Source organism: Parasteatoda tepidariorum, chromosome 2 (assembly GCF_982258835.1).
Source record: "Parasteatoda tepidariorum strain Cologne lab strain chromosome 2, Ptep-v5.0, whole genome shotgun sequence".
NCBI lineage: Eukaryota > Metazoa > Arthropoda > Arachnida > Araneae > Theridiidae > Parasteatoda > Parasteatoda tepidariorum.
The window spans coordinates 31,412,434-31,430,059 of record NC_141756.1 but is presented as its reverse complement, the minus strand read 5'-3'; the positions used below and the strand labels follow the sequence as shown (position 1 = coordinate 31,430,059).

Here is a 17,626-nt window from a genome sequence, read left to right as displayed (position 1 = left end):
ACGCCGATTTTTATGGGCTACGTATACAGATTGAATTCTGAGCAAGCAATGCGTTTTCTGAATGAGGGAGATAAGCGACTCAACACGTTCATTGAAGGCATATCGTCAGTTTCGCTTTCACAACTTGTTGTTATGAATGGATTAAAATGCAGGGAAATACTCTATCTACTAATAACTAGACACGTGAGCTACAAATAGTGCAACGGGTGTTTTTTCTTTTTTTTTTTCCCTTCTCCTCTTATCTCTGAACAATTTTAGAAAAACATTTTAAAAAAAAACTTTCAAGAAAGGATTTTAGGGATAATATAAGTTAAAATTTTTTATTAATTTGTTTTTGATGTGTCGGTAGTTTAAGCACTGTTAGTGTGCATAATTTTAAAATGTTTAAAACTAACTATAATTTTATTTCATTAAAGGTTAGATCTTAAATTTCGTAAATATCAGCAGTTATTTAAATTCACAAGATATAAAAATATCCACTAAAAATATAATTCAGCGAAACTTTATTGTAGGTATTATTTTGGATATTTTATAGAGTTATTAAGTTAAAGAACCTATCCTACAGAAAGACTCTAAATAAATATACTAAATTTTATTCACATTAAATAATAAAATTTGACAGAAATATTGCCTTTTACTTTTTGTCAATCTGGAACAAAATTTTGAATAGATAACAAGGGGGGGGGAAGACATTTTAAACAGAATATCTCGTATCCATATACTATTCATATACTATTGCTATGTATTTAGATTTAAAAATAAACTAATCAACATTATGAAACTTTACTCTTTTTAAAAAGGAACAAAAGTTTTATTACCTTAAAATTTTGAGATTGTGTTTGAATATTTCAACACCTGCTCAGTAGTGAATTAAATTTAGGGGATGAAAATATTTTTTTAAACATATCAAATTTTGATAAAGTAATAGTGCATGAAGTTATAACTCTTTTTTTTTTCTTCCTGAACCCTTTTCAAGAAATATCAGACTTTTTATTGCACAGCTATTATTTGATTTGCCCTTTGGGGACATTAATTTACTTATGAATTTTTTAAACTATTACACCATGCTTTGTTTTGCAAATTCCATTAGTATTTACGCCATAAATTTGCATTTAATAAAATTCAGTAAATAACTGTAAGGAGTAAATTAATTTTTCGTTTTTTACAATTGAAGACTATTTTGTAAGTCTTGAATATTTAAGACGAAAAATGTATTTTTAAAGAAACTAGGCAATGGGATTACTGGATTAAATAGCATTTTTTATTTTTTCAATGTATAATTTTGTTACGAAGTCCAACGTGCCCATTAGGTGAACTAAGGTACTGTAGCCTTAGGTTTCGTTGGTCCACTGTTCAGAATTTTTTCTTTCTTTTTTTAATTAATTAACAATAAAATTTCCAACAGAACATTTTCAAAAGATGAGAATTATATGCGATTGTCTTATAGAGAAAAATCAAATAATATGAATAATTTCTTTTAATGAGATAATAAATAGAAATTGAAAAGTGGATAACTATGCTATTCAACTAATCCCGGTTTCCTCAGTAACTATATTTTTATATGTTAATTAACTGTTCTAATTAGAGCTATAAGTAAATTAAACTGATATCAACGAATTTTATTTTGCTGCGCCCCCAAAGTTTTTGTCTCTAAAAAATTTTGAAAAATCATTCCTCGTTTGCCATTTATTTAAAGGGATAACATTTGCGCAAAATTGAACTTGACAGAAAATTTATTAAATTTCTTGTACTTCTGCAGCATGTATTCGATTACTAAGATTGATTTCACGTATACCACCATTATATTTTATCCTTACATACTATTATTATTAGGTATAAAATTGATTCTACATATTACGTAAAAAGAATAAAATAAAAATACAACTGCATTTTATACAACTACAATTTATTTAGAAATATTTTCCCAGATTGAAGAAATGACTATAATACTTAAAATAAATAAACATTCTAATATATTTACATAACAAATTAACTTAAGGGAATTGAATTTATTTAGAGTTAGAAAAAAATGTTCATTTAAAATACCTTGATGATCTCAAAATTCACAAAATATATATATATATATATATATATATATATATATATATATATATATATATATATATATATATATATATATATATATATTCTTAAAAATAGCGAAAAATGCCTTAAAAATTCTTAGTTACTATCTAAGTTTAATCTGTAACGTCATTTCTTTCCCAAAATTTCCTTTAAAATATATTTGTATTAAAACAAGCATATTAAGAGAAATTTAAATGTAAATTCCATGTAAGTCTGATGAAGTTTATTAAAGTTGCAATGAATAAAGTTGCAAATAAAAGTACCTACATCCTTTTGTTGTATTTCATACGGATATGCAAAATTCAAAGATTAGTCAAATAGCTGGCGAATCGCACGGTGATTTAAAATACCTAGTTCATCAATGTTAGACAAAATTTGTAAAAATGAGCTAGATTTCTAAAAAATTTACTAAATATTCCAAAAACAAAAAAAAATTCCTAAAAAATCAATATAAAATTTCTTAAAAAAGCAAAAGAGACCAAAAACACAAATCAAAATCCTGCCTTAATTGTAGCCTAAGCAGAACATAAAAATATATCTATAAAAATATTTTACTATACACAAATCTAAATGCTGAACATTCTTTCAAACAAACCCTGCAAGTAGCTGTATACAAATGTTTAATAACATCTGAAGCTTCTTATGCAACCAAAATAATGGGATATTGTCAATATAATTATTTAGTTCTAATTTTTGAGAAGTATATTTAACATTTAAAATATTGTAACATAATTAATCTTACCATTTATGTTAAATAATTTTAAAAAATTTAAAAAATTAAGCTTGTTTCATTCTTGTACTATTTTATTTAAGTATAAAAATATCAAAGCTTTTTTTAACTGTTTGCAATGCCATATCTCTAGCGAAGGAAATGTTTTATTACTGATATTATAAATATTTTTAACATAATCAGTTGTCTTCCTTCGATTAATATGTCCATTTATGGCATACAGATAAATGGTTATATTATGTCATTCTATTGCATTGCAAAGTTTAAAAAATTCCGTAAACTGTCGAGAACTTATTTGAAATTTTTCCTTACACAAGTCTTCTTTAATTATTAATTCGTCCTCTTTTATCAAAAAAAAAAAAAAAAAAAAAAAGAAAAAAAAAAAAAAAAAAGTGAACTTCGCGCGGGGAGGGGGTCATTTACTTAATAGCAAAGAGTTAACATTTGATCATGCAGGGAAAGAAAAAAAATTCAAAAATAATAACCCTATGTTTAGACTTCTTAATAAACAGAATTTAAAATTTTTGAAACTAAGCAGACGCTAAGTTTAGAAAATAAATAAAAGGCTGGCAGACGAGATTATACTGGAGAAGGACAATGACCTTATTCCGTCGCGAGAATTCTTTGGACCAGGAATTCCCCCGCAGTCTAGTTTTTCAGATCGAAGAACGCAGTTTAAAAATAATAAAAATTAAACTGGAGAGGGAACAATACACTAATAAATGACGCGAGTTTAAAAACGACAACGTATTAGTTATGAGTTCGCATCGTTTGAAGCAGACGGAATTCCACCTCATCATCCAATTCAGCTTATCGCACGACCTTTAAAAAGAGGGGTCAGGGACACCGGAACAAAATCGATGAGAGCCGAGAGACAGTCTGTTTCGATCTTTAACACAACTTAATCGAAAAATACATAAAAGAATAAATATTAAAAAAAAAAAAAAGCCTGCTTTCGGTATTCCCGGAATGGTAAGGCAGTTTTGGATTCTTCTGGACATTGGCAACTCAATATACATATATTGGATCGGATTGATTGCGTAATAAATATACGAAATTCGACGGACGTAGGGGAGAGAAAAGAAAATTAGAGGCATATTCGTTCTAAAATTAGGACACGTTGGCGCCAAAGAATATTCATTTTAGAAATGAATAAGATGAGAGGAAGTGAAGAATGATGACATTAATAACGAAGGAATATTTGTAAAGTAAGAAATTGGGAAAAAATTTCCCCGCAATAACATACGACGATATGTCGTTTATTTGACTGCCCAGAAATAGGAAAGAAAGTTTTTCAAAAACTGGAAAAATATTAAAGGGCGATCCAATCAATATTACTAAAGTCAAATATATTATTACTTTTTGAGGGAGGAAAATAAAACAGTCAACGGTCTTAGGGTTAAACAAGTTACAAAAAATTATTAACTTCTATTTTTTATTATACATTTTGTTTTAGGAACGAATGAGGAAAAAAAAAAAAGAAAATAAATTTTAAACATTTGTTTTTAAAGCATTCCAAACACATAATTTAAGATTTTTTGTAGAAATAATCAATAAATTTAAAAAATAACTAAATGCGAATGAATATATTATGAACAACCAATATCTACAAAATACATTCACATTACATTAACAAAATAATTCCATTACATGTTCACTAAATAATTTAATCTTTCTTTTGCAATAAGCAAATTTTCACCCAATAAAAATTAAACACATTTTTGGTTCTCGTTAAAATTTAAAATACAAACTTTATCTCAAGGGTCAGGACTATTTCATCACACAAAAAAATTTTTAATATCAGAAGGTCTCGCTTTATTGGATATACTTAAACACACAGAAACTTTTTTTCTACTTTTCCGACCCTAAGCATTTGAAATAAAGTAATGGGGATATTTTGGTCTAATCTTTAAAGATACTTACTCAATTGCAGACATTTTTTTTAAACTGAAAAATTTATTTCTGCAGTCTATGCCGAAAAATATCCTACACCATATTTTGAAACATTGTACATACAGGGGTCTGTCCAGGCCGAATTTACTACCGTTTAGCGGTACCTTCACAAATTCAACTTTAGGAAAAACGGTAGTTTCACAAATTCAATTTTAGGAAAAACGGCAGTTTCACAAAATACTTTTTCTTAAAATTTTATTTTTGCATCCCTTAAGAAGCGATAAATCCATATTTTTGTGTTGATTTTTAAATATAGTTTTTAATTTTTCACAAATTATGTCTAAATTTTCACAAAATAGGTACCTCTCAGAAAAACCTAGACAGACCCCTGACATATATAATTTACACACAGTGGTTTACCCTAACAAACCCAAATGGGTTTTCAACCTAAATAAATTATGCAACATTTTATTTGGATTAGGGTAATGTGTATGTATGTTACACTTAATTTGTTTTATAGATAAGCAATGTGTTTTTTTTTATCATGTACTTTATCTTTAATTCATTTATATTAAATTTTGATTTCAAAAACCAGATTAGTGAAAGATACTTTACTTCATAAAATTTTGTATAAAAAGTTGAGAGTTAAATTTATAAAATAATAAGTTGATAATTCCAAAGGACAATTAGGTATGATACTTAAAAAGAAAATTGATTAAAAATTACAAAATGTGAAGGGGGAAAAAAAAAAACCTTGGTGTGTGTTGTATACAAATGCGTATGTTCAAATAGCCCAATTCGAAAAAAAAAATAGATTAATTTTCTGGACTAGACTCATCTTGGCGAGTCCTAGTTATCAGTGTTTGAAAATTCTCACACTCTTTAAATGCCCAATAAAGCATGTAAGCAAACAACATACATGTTCGAATAAAAAATATTCATTAACTTTGATCTTTTTTTTTTGCCAATTAATGAAAACATATGAACATACCAATTATTAATGAGTCAAAGAAAAATGACATTAACATTACATCGAAAACAACAATTTTTTTGATAACGAAGCAAAGGCATTAAATATTTAGCCAAGTAGTATTAGGCATTAACAACTACTAAGCAAGAAAAATAATTGATGAAGTAAAGGCAGATTATGCATTTACTTCATCAATTATTTTTGCATCATTAACAAAGGGATATTATAAAAAATAAAGCACTAGTGGCAAGTCAGTTTAAAAGGATGAATTAAACTTTTTAAATTTTAATTCATTTCTGATTGGGACTTATTATTTATTCCCTTAGTAATGCATTCTTTTTTAATAAAAATAAGCATGACTAGGAGAGTAAAAAAAAAAAAGCTAACTTCATTTCTTATTAAAATTCTTAATTTTTTTTTTTTATATAAAATTTAAATACATACAATAAAAATACTGTAACATTTAGGCTCTTTCCCTCTTCTTTTACACAGATTACTCGCCCACATGACATAATTTTAAGGTTGCTTACTTAATCAGTATTTTATGGCATTTCTGATTGGATTTTTTTAATCCCGACGTACATGCAAGGGTAAAAAATGTGCCTGATCAAAATTAACTGATCTTTACTTTTCTTCCTTATTCACAGCTTTTATTTTATATTGTCATATTGTTTGATTATTACTAAAGGGTCTAGTAAAAGAAATGGCTATAAGAATAAACATTTCACTAATTTTTTTGCTTTCAAAATATATAATGTATTGATTAATAATAAAGTTACTGAAATGATTCTTTGTAAAATGTATAGCAGAATGTTATGAGATAAATATTAAATTATAAATAAACACATAATTTGCCTTTAAATTAATTAATGGAATTTCTATAAGCATTGTATAAATTCCTGAAAAGGGATGCACATATCTTTTTGCAGCACGTGGTATATTCTTTTGTGTTTCTCAATGGATGAATTTCTTATGTCTCTTGCAACTTCCAAAAATATTATCAACTTTTTATTTTTATTATACTTTTTGCTTTTGAAACGAATGGAAAAAAAATATTAAATATTTTTTTCTATGTGTTCCAGATATATAATTTGAACATGTAGAAATGCTCAATAAATTTAATAATTGTGCATGAATGGAAATTATGAACAACCAAGATATGTATGCATTCAAATTCCATTAATAAATTTCATAATAGGTTCACTAAATAATTTAATCTTTCTTTTGTAATTATTAAATAAGATTCACAAATATTAAATAAAATACATTTTTGGTAGGTACTCGTTTAAATGTAAAATATAAACTTATTCCCAAGTGTCATGACAACATTATTAAACTAAAAATTTAAAATATTAGAATTAGAAAGTCTATTGCACATTAAAATGTTTAAACATACCAAAAACTATTTTTTACATTTTTGTTTATAAGCGATTTCACAATTATAAATTATATATAATTCACAATTATAAATTATATATATATAATTTCTAATTATAAATTGGAAAATACTCTTTCTAGTTCACCTGTCATAAGAGAAGCAGTGAATAATTGACCAATTAGATATCGGATATTTTGGCTCTCAACTGATATTTTTAATTATGGATCCAATATTCCAAACATCTTTAAACATAGATTTTTGAAAAAAGATACAGTAAATGGAAATAAGCACAATCCATAATAGAAATCTCAAAAATAAAATGGGAATATTTTGGCCTGAACTTTTAAAATACTCATTACAGATGAATTTTTTCGAACTGAAAAATTTATTTCCGTATTCTTTGTCTAAATATATTGTATATCACCATATTCATTTTTAAAAATTGGATATACGCAATATATATCTGTTCATATATTTTAACAAACCTTGAAGGGTTTACGATCCAAATAAATTATAAGTGTAATGTGTCTGCATGTTACACATAATTTGTTTTTTAGATAAGTAATGTCTTATAATTCACATGTTTTTCTTAAATCATGCACTATGTATACCAGGGTTTAAGTTGACCTGCTAATAAGGTGAAATGTCGATTACTGGAAAAACAAAATATGAATATTAAAATTAAAATAATTAATAAGTCTATGAAATTTTTTCAAAGTAAAATACCTCACACTGTTCTCTTTGGATAGGATACATTTGCCCTTAAAGATGCATTAACAAATGCTGCGAGGCAATTGGTCAAATGATACTAGACAGGTGGCAAGATAATGATTCAAATGTTAGTGTAAAATCTTTTAAAAAGTGTAGAATTTCTTCATTCTTCAGATGGCAGTTTTTCTAAATGTAAATCTAAAATTATGTTTCTAAAAAAAAATTATTAATATGCAAACGAAATATGAAGAGAGAAAATGCCAAAATTAACTGTATTTTATTAATAATAGTTTTCGAAAGGGTTAATTTGATAAGATCAGATAAAAGATACTGATACGGAGATCATGATCATATCTCATTGTGATAATGGAATGTGATAATATTTCCTGATCAATGAAATTTTGACTTCATTACTGATGCATAAGTCAACCCCCTGGTCGTCTTAAAATTTTGGGAATTTGAAAAGTCGATTTATAGACTGGAGTGCACATAACTTTATTTTTTTCATATAATGAGTTCATTCATATTAAATATTGCTTGTGGAAATCAGAATACAGAAATATATTTTACAACACATAATTTTGTAAAGAAGTTATATTTACAAAACAATAAGTTAATAATTTTAAAGAACAATTAGGTTTAATGATTGCAAAGAAAATTGATTGGAAACTATAAGATCTGAAGAAAAGAAAAAAACCTACTTGGAGGGTATAGCGATCGTTTTTCTCAAGTGGGCCTTATTTGAAAAATAAACCTGCTGAGTATTTCTGAGCAGAGCCTACCGTGGTTCATCATAATTCTGCTAGAATGCAGGTCCTTAGAACCCCAAGATTTTAGATTACTAGATCAAGATTATTAGGATTGTCTATCTCTTTATCAATAATTTAATATATATTCCTTTTCTTATTAATATATACCTATTGAATTTAACATTCTTATTACTAATAGAGAAAACAAAGAATTTAAAAACAAGAAGAGTTTTATTTGAAAAATTACTGATTTTTAGATTATTTGACATGTTATAGTGAGTAGGCACAACCACTGATTTTAACAGCACTAAATTACCTATACACAGGTAAAAAATATCTTCAAAATGGATTTTAATTTTATTTTTCATACATTCTGATATCCTTTTATGAATGAAAAAATAATCAGGACAACTGCCTTGATTTTTTAAAGGGGTTTAAGCAGCGAAAATATTTATTTGAAAGCATGTTTAAATATGTACTTCTTTTTTCTCTTTTGTAATTCTTTAAATGCTTATAAATATGTGCATCCACTTTTCAGGGGCATCTTCTTTAGGAGTTTGCCCCACACACCTTTGATGCCTCTGATAGGAAGCTTTTGGGTGTAAGAAAACTACTTTAACTTGAATGATGGGAGATGCTTTGGCTCAACTGATATTCTAAACAAAAGGTACAGTTGATGGAAACAGGTACATTCTAAAATAAAAATCTTAGAACAAAATAATGATATTTTGGCTTAAAATATTTTCAAGACTGATATTAATATTGAAAATGTTAGAAGCTACTCTAATTTGAATAATAATAACTGGTTAGACTCACAAACAATATTCCTGAAACAATTTTCTTCATCTATTTAATTTATTTTATCTAATATTCTTTCCGATAGGTGTCACTTAAGCTTTTGCAGTAGCTTTTTCTTTAAAATAAAATGTTATGCAAACCATACATTGGGAAATAGAGAATCTGAACCGATGCAATAATGTTCCAGAATTTTTTGAAATAATGAAAGGTATTTCTGGATAAATTTTCAAGTTAAAAGAAATCTGTAACGTATAAAATTAATTTTTTTTTCTTCTAATTTTAAAATAAAATTTATCATTAAAAAAATCTTAACACAACATTGAAACTATAGGATAGTATTGTACAAAAAGTTGGCAGTTGAATGCATATACTCGATATAAATACAAAAGTCGAACTGATTTGGAACACAGCATTTTAGTATAGAAAAAGAAACTTAAATGCATTAAATCAAAAATTCAGAAATTTGAAGCCAAAAAGAGGATAGATTTAATAACAAAAACCCAATTATTCTAAAATTACGTAAGACTGCCAAGAAAAAATTTCCCACACATCTTCAAAAAACTAATACAAAGTTTTGTCAATTTTTTTCAACTTTTACTATTTTTTACTTGAGTTTCTCAACTTTTTACCACTGACCTGAGAAAAACTTGAATTTGATTTAAAAATCCAACCCTGTATAGTTTCTCAGAAAATGATATTCACTTTTAATCTACAACTCACAAAAAAAAGACTGAATGGGATACCACTGACAATTAAGCTTAAACCAGATGCGATTCAAAATCAATGATCCCTTATCATTGATTTTGAATCGCATCTTGTACAAAAAATGTTACAACTAGTTCTCTTTTAACTTTCATTTACATTTTAATTGCAAAGAAGTAATATTATAAGAATTAAATTGGGGTATATATAAGCTGTTATTGAACATATTACATTGTTACAACGATTTAGATTGGTAATTACCAACTGGCGGACTGTGGGCCGTGAAGCCTTATTCTGCGGCCCGCAAACTATAATGTATAAGTTGTCATTTTTTGAGGAAAATTTTCGTAAAAAATCTATTTTGGTTTAAAATACTTTTTTATTTGTTTCTGTGAAATGTAATATACCAAAGGTACAAAAAAAAAATTTCTCAAGTTTTGCATCCAAGAAAATATTTATTCAAGAAAATAATAATTATTATTTGTAATTCAATACTTTTGTTTTGAACAACTTGGTAATAATCTGACAGTAATATTTAATGTTCCTTCAAACATAAAAGAGTCCTATAAATAATTGTGTATGTTGTTCTTTTTTTTAATTCTGTTTTTAATAGTATTTTGTGAATATAATTTAGCATGTGTGTATCAGAAATTTTCTAAGAAATACTCCGATTTAACTTTTTGAAACCACTCATTTTGGACGAAATTATTTACATTTTTAAATTTTGTAGCCAGAATTTTTTAGTATGCAATTAAATATTTTTAAAAATCTATTGCTTATTTTAATTTGTAATTCAAAACTTTGGTTTTGTACAACTTGATAAAAATCTGACAGTAATATAATGATCCTTCAAACTTAAAAAGAGTCCTACACAGAATTTTGATAAAGTTGTGGCCCGCCATTTGACCGCTGCTTTTAATTGCGGCCCCAGGCCTCATGTAAGTTGGAAACCCCTGATATAGATCAACACTTCTAGTGATTCTACGTGATTAGACTGATAAGACTCAAAATATATTTCTCAGAAAGATTTCCGTATTGATACCTGCGTCAAATTAATTCCCAAGTTTTAGGAATCACCATGTTGAGGGGAGATTTCCGTGTCGTGATCTGTGGCAGATCAATAACCAAGTCTCGGCAACTGCCGGGCAGAGGCCCGCGAGAAAATAAAAAAATATCACAGAAAGAGGCCAACTCGAAAGGTATAATTCGCAGCCACCGTCTGGCAAACATCGACTTGTTTTTTTAAATTTGCAAGCTCAAAATCTATTTGGCACTTAGGCAATTGTATTTGGCATAACAGATCACATCACAGAAATATCCCCCATGTAGAAATGACCTCAAACAGAAAAGAAAGAAAAAAAATTGCATAACTGAATCGTTTAACTTGTAGTCAACCAGAAAAAGTCATGGAAGACTTCGTTACCATGATCTCCAGCTTGGCACTAGTATGCGAGGAACTAAAAAAAATATCACAGAAGGAGACCAACTCGAAGGGTATAACTCGCACCCTCTCCTCTATATGTTTTTTAAAAAAATTTCTTTAAAATCCATTTTGAGTTGGCACTACAGATCACGATATGGGAATATCCTCGAAATCCGTTACACATTTTCTTTTAAGTTAAATTCCAATCAATTTCAATTGGCACCCAGAAATTTTAGTTGGAGCAAAAAAGTACCATAAGGGAATATTCCCAAATTTAGCTTTGGTTGAATGATAAAAAATAGCATACTAAAAAAAATATTTAAATTTTTTTTTTACTTGCTCACCAAAAAATTATTATACACTTAGGATACTTGAGGGAATATTTTTAAATCTAATAATCTATTCTATTCTAATTATATAATATTCGAATTTATTTTTTTATTTTTGTAGCATCCTCGCATTACAACATGTATATGCGCCAGGAGTGTTTTTGGATATTATCCTTAACACTTGAAATATAGATAAACATTTCAAACGTCAGAATATCACTTGAAACACTCCATACAAATCTGCAATTTTCAGCTTATAAATGGACTGAATTCAATAGGCTTTGTTTATATTAGATTATACACAAATACAAATGGTTCTTCAGTCAAGCTCTTATAGCTTCAGTTTTGAAAATATTAAAAAAAAAAAAAAAAACACTATACTGCAAGTACAGAGAAGTATTCTGCGAACCTAATGTGCCTACTTATAAAGATATTATTTATAAGCAATATGTATATTATCAAAAATAGATGTTGATCTACAATATATTGAGTAAAATAATCATAATCCTTCCCTGTAAAAGCAGTAATTTCAAATTTTGACGTCTTTAGACAAATAGAGAAACATTATTTTTCAAAATGCAATGAAAATAAATAAGTCGAATTGTCATAATTAAAATTATTTAATTTCCTATTTTAACTTACTTGTTTAAATTAATTATAATTCTAAGATTCAAAAAAAAAAAATTATAATTCAAAGATTTAAAAAAAAAGAAGTAATAATGACTTACGGTCACCGCGGGCGCTGTCTAGGAAGAGCAGCTGCTGTTGCTCCTTGGCCCAGTCAATCAGCTGGCCACCAGTCACAGAGATGTCCGGCTTATTCATGGGGCCGCTTAACGTTTCCACACTAAACAATAATATATTCTCTCAACAACACCTACTTAAAGCGTAATGCGACATTATGTCCCTCGCACAACACATCACCTCACATCGTAACTTTTAAGAAGCTAACATCTAATACAGTAAAATGAACAAGAATCGGTAGCAAAAATGGAGTCTCCAGACGATGGTTTAGTATTGCGGAAGTTTTGTTCACTTTTTTGTTATTATTTCAGTACGGGCAAGAGCACCAGAACCGATCGATATCCCGAAACTTCAAAACACAGACACGCCGGAGGCCATGCCTAACCACAACGTCAGGACCTTCGCATGATTTTACACTTTTAAGATAAATAATTCGGTTGTAAATGTGTTAATGTATATATAAAAGAATGCGCATAGTCACCTTACAGAAAGAGATGCGAGTTGTTCGCACAACCCAACAATAACACTGTGTTTCCTACGATACACAACTGACCAAGAATTTCATCTTCCCAAGTACACAGACACTCATAACAAGCAAGAAAGCGATTTCTTGGAATGTAAATGCACTGAACACAAACACATTTTGAGTAATCCTTTGGTCTGCAATCAATCCGTGGATAAAATAATTCATCTAAACTGTTGTTTAGATTAGTTATAGAAGGCTCAATCCATCGAAACGAAGAATCCCCAGACAATATCAGAGCCACAAAACAACGCCAGCTGACTGTGACCGGGCGAGCCCAGTTCTTGTCAACATGGATGCCAGCAATATCTTCTGCTGGCGCGAACAAGGAATCGAGGGAAGCACTTCAAAAACGAATCTGATTGAAAGATGGATGCTCGGACACAAAATCCTTGAAGATCATCAAGTTGAAGGAAGACTTGAAAGATATCCTGAGGATATTAATCGGAATAATAACAGATGAGATGTAGAGCTAATATCGATTCAGCAGTTTCGCTCCCGATTCAAAAGCGGGACGCCGGGCTGGGAGGAAGGGGCGGGGTTGAGTCATGTGTGATGAGGCATCGCCCTTGCTGTGACGCACGCCGTGATTGGCTGTTGGCTCTGCGGCATCAGAACAAAGGTAATCTCACCACTAATGCCAACTAGTGGACAGATCTACAAATTTGTTCCTCTGTCCGTCACCTCTTTCTTTTCTCCAAAGTAAATATTATTCCCCTTTCAACTTTAGAAAAAGATTTTCATTCATTAAAAGAAGAATAAGTAGATACTCAATACTTGTATTAATGTAGAAAAAATTGGTTATTTTTTGAAAATTTCCAATATTTATAAATACATAAATTTTTTCCTGATAATTATTCATGTTTATATATCTTTTCGCTACTTTTTATTAAATTCTATTTAGTTATAATTATTTAAATTTATATATATATACATTTTATTAGCTAATATAATATTATATTAGTTCTGTTAAAATAATATTTAACCAAATAAATGAAATGTATTAATTTATTGTTATCATTAATTTTTGTTAGTTTCATATTTTATAATTATCTAATGTATTTTTAAAATGTATATGCAATGCTTTTTATTTAAGATACAATACAATCCTAGCTAATAAATTAATAAACTATTACTCAAAAAATATTTGAATAAGTTTTGTATAATTATGTGTTTAATTAATACCTTAATTAAATTTACTCATATTTTTATACATTTCTTTATCCCCCTTTCATAGCTAAGGCACAGCCTTTACAGCCCCCCCCCCCAATATAAAATATTATAGGACCTCTTTGTATATTTATTTGTCACTATTTCAATATGTAGCTCATATAAGTAAAATCCAGGCAGAGGTCTAGCAGTCCCTTCAAGATTACTTTTAAATTATGCATTTTTGTAACCTCTATAAACACATTTTTTTAGGTGTGTAAATTTTATATTTTGAAATTATTTCTAACTCTTACTATGCTAAAGTTGGAAAACATAATTAAATTCATGAAAATGTATTTAAAACAAACTTAATTTTTGCTTATTTAGTCAATTATTAATTCATTAAAAAATAATATAAATAACTTTTCTTGGAGATAACGTCTGACATTAGAAGTGTAATAAATACAAAGATTTGTAATATAAATTAAAATTTCTTTTAAGAAAAGTACTTATTTTAGATATGTTATAGCAATTATATATATAGAATGTAAATATAGTTCAAAGCAAAAATAGTGTAAAGTTTTTAATCTTTTTTAAAAAAAAATTTCCCTAAAAAACTTTTCAACTATTTTCAGAATATTTATTGAGAATTATTTTGAAAAATGGATTTCTATTACAAAGTAAAAAAGGTGCCACTGTTTGTTCCTCTACTATTTATTTTCATCAGATAATTCCTATAACTGGTTTTTAAGCAAAGACCTTATATAATCGAATCATTCTAACCTGCTGAATTATTATTTTTGAAATAATGTAATCAAATTGCTCCCAATTAAATTTCAAAAGAAGCTCTAATAGAAAAGCTTAAAGAAATTTCAAAAAATAATAAGGTTTTTAACTGTTGAAATTTCATGTTTAACAAGACATAATTTAACAAACTGAATAAAAAATTATCCTTCTTAACTATAAAGAATAATTAAAGAGAATCTTCAAAGAAATTGATAATATTTTTCCTTTTTGAACTCACCACAAACCTCATAAATGAACCTGAGCCTTGTTCACGCAATGCCACATTTTAGAAAACTTAAGCTTCTTAACAATTTTTTTTTAAAAAAACTCTTGATATTTAGCAAAATTTTATGTTTAACGTTAATTTTTGAATGGGCGGAGTCGAAATTCACGATTAGTTGTTGCTGTACTTAAAAGTTTTTCCTGCTGTTAATAGTTATCAATATTTTTCTTTAATTATTAATATCCATTAGAGAAATGATAATCATAAATCTGGTTTGGCTTTTTAAGGTAAAAACTCAATAAAATCATAAAAAATAATTTTAAATACTCAATGACATTTAAGGGCAGAGAAATGAAAAAATAAACCATAAAAATTAAGGGACCTATGTGAAATTTTGTTCTAGCATATCATAAATTCACATTTAACTGAATATAATAACTTATAAAAGTTATTATATAAATTTGTAAATTAAAGTACATGCTTAAATTTGCAAGAAAAAAAGGCGTGTACACCTGCTGTACTAAAAATGCATTGAAACAGAACATGGCTTATTCTCAGTTTGGTATTTATTTTCCGGTGGTCTAATAATAAGATAAATAAAATAAGCATTTTACTAGTTAAATTATTAAAAGTATTGTTAGATACTTTTTTCACCTAAAACTTTTTAATGAAAATTTTTCAATGTGTCAACAAAATATGTGAATTAAACAAAAAATGGCTAATTAAAAGTTTCAAATCTTTTAGTAAAGACACTATAATACTTAATTAAGAAATATAAAGAAAAATTCAAAACTGTTACTTACCATAACCTAGTTATGACTGCAACTCTGGATCTTAGAATATTTTTTTATTTGAACTGTGACTTTTCATGTTCTGATTCTTATATTTTTGTCATTTCAGCTTTCAAGAACATGATAAAAGTGTTTAAAGAATTCCAAGCAGCCTAAATTTATTTAATTTTTAAAAATACTATTGCTTATTGATTCTTATATTTTGCCATTTCAGTTTTTAAAGAATTTAGAGAGCCCAAGAAAAAGAAGAGTGTCCCATAATTTATTTAGTATTTAAAATGGATATTGCTTATTGATTCTTATATTTTTGTCATTTCAGCTTTCAAGAAAGTTGATAAAGAATTTAGGGAGCCCTAGAAAGGAGAAATGTTCCATAATTCATTTATTTTTTAAAAATTACTATTGCATTCTCTTAAAAAATAAAAATACTTTTAAGTTTTTTTAAATTTCTTTGTGATATAATTTTACTTTTAATAAAAGCAAAGTAATAAAAAAATAGTCATTGTAAAAATACTGGAAACTCACTCTATTCACTCAGTTCATTTATTCTATGAGCACTTTTCTTCTGGATAAGTTTGTATGGAACTTTTCTTTCTATAAATTTCTTCTTAGAACAACATTGAGAAAGTTCCACCTAGTGCAATTTTGAAACTTACAAATAGTCCCAAGATAAATTGCATTGAAAAAATATATGTTTGACAATGAACGTTTTAAAGTTGAAAAAAAAGGGGGGGGTATGAATCAGTCTCTAACCACAGCTAGTTGAATGTGCTCCCAAGTTTTAAAATCACTACTGTTTGTATAAATTTGAAGAAAATTGATTGGCATAAGCACTGAATGAAAATGAATGTTTTGATCTCTATTTTCTCTTTTAGTGCAGTTCTTTCATTTTATGATGTAACAAGGTTTATTTCTAACAGATCTTTTAGACAAAATGTAAATATTTGCCTCACACTAGTTCAACACCCAAAAAAAAAAAAAAAAAAGCTGCTTTCCACACCGTAAACTGTAAGGGGGTAAGATTTTGTTCTTGGCACTGTACTGCTTGTTACTTAAAACACATTTACAGAAACATTTATAGAAAAAATTATTTTGTAGGTAAAAAGTTGGTGAATCAGCATATTTTTTTTCTAAATAGAAGAAAAATTCTAATACAAAACACTTCGATTTCAGTGAGGCTTCATCATAGTTTAATTTAAATCTGAACATTTTAAAATATGAGACTTATTTGCCTTCCTTAAGTATTTGATCAACAGTGAGCTGACAAGTGGTAATGTTGCACCCTATGCTATAGTTTCAGTTCTATAATCAAGAATCTTCTGTGTCGAAACATAGAATTAGAAAATAAGAAAGTGCAAAAGAAAAATTACAAACAAGCAAGAAAACTGGTAACAAGAAATAAGTTAAACCATTTTTTTCCTTTCTGCAACTTGTTTGTAATTTTACTTTTGTACCTCATTTTCCTTCGTACTCTTTGTTTCGGCACTAGGAAAGTTCTTTATTATATAATCTAAACGATAGAATGTTTTTTTTGTCGTTTTATTTTATAGCATTGGTTTTGGTACTTTCTGGCGAATTGAAAAATTTAGCATGTTGCAACCACCGATTGTAAAATTCGTGGAAATGGAGGAAAAATGAGGCA

General features: G+C 27.6%; 1 protein-coding gene across 4 annotated transcripts in view; it reads right to left on the bottom strand.

Moving 5' to 3' along the window:
• LOC107436264 (dual specificity tyrosine-phosphorylation-regulated kinase 1B) overlaps window positions 1–13,842 on the bottom strand; it is a 78,519-nt gene extending 64,677 nt beyond the window's left edge. Inside the window, exon 1 of one of the 4 annotated variants that reach the window (XM_087157137.1) lies at window positions 12,497–13,842. In XM_087157137.1, the coding sequence (XP_087013263.1) occupies window positions 12,497–12,593 (97 nt within the window). In that variant the 5' untranslated portion in view covers window positions 12,594–13,842. The remainder of the gene's footprint in view (window positions 1–12,496) is intronic. The other 3 variants (XM_087157136.1, XM_087157139.1, XM_087157138.1) reach the window with 3 other exon arrangements.
• Window positions 13,843–17,626: the final 3,784 nt, after the last annotated feature.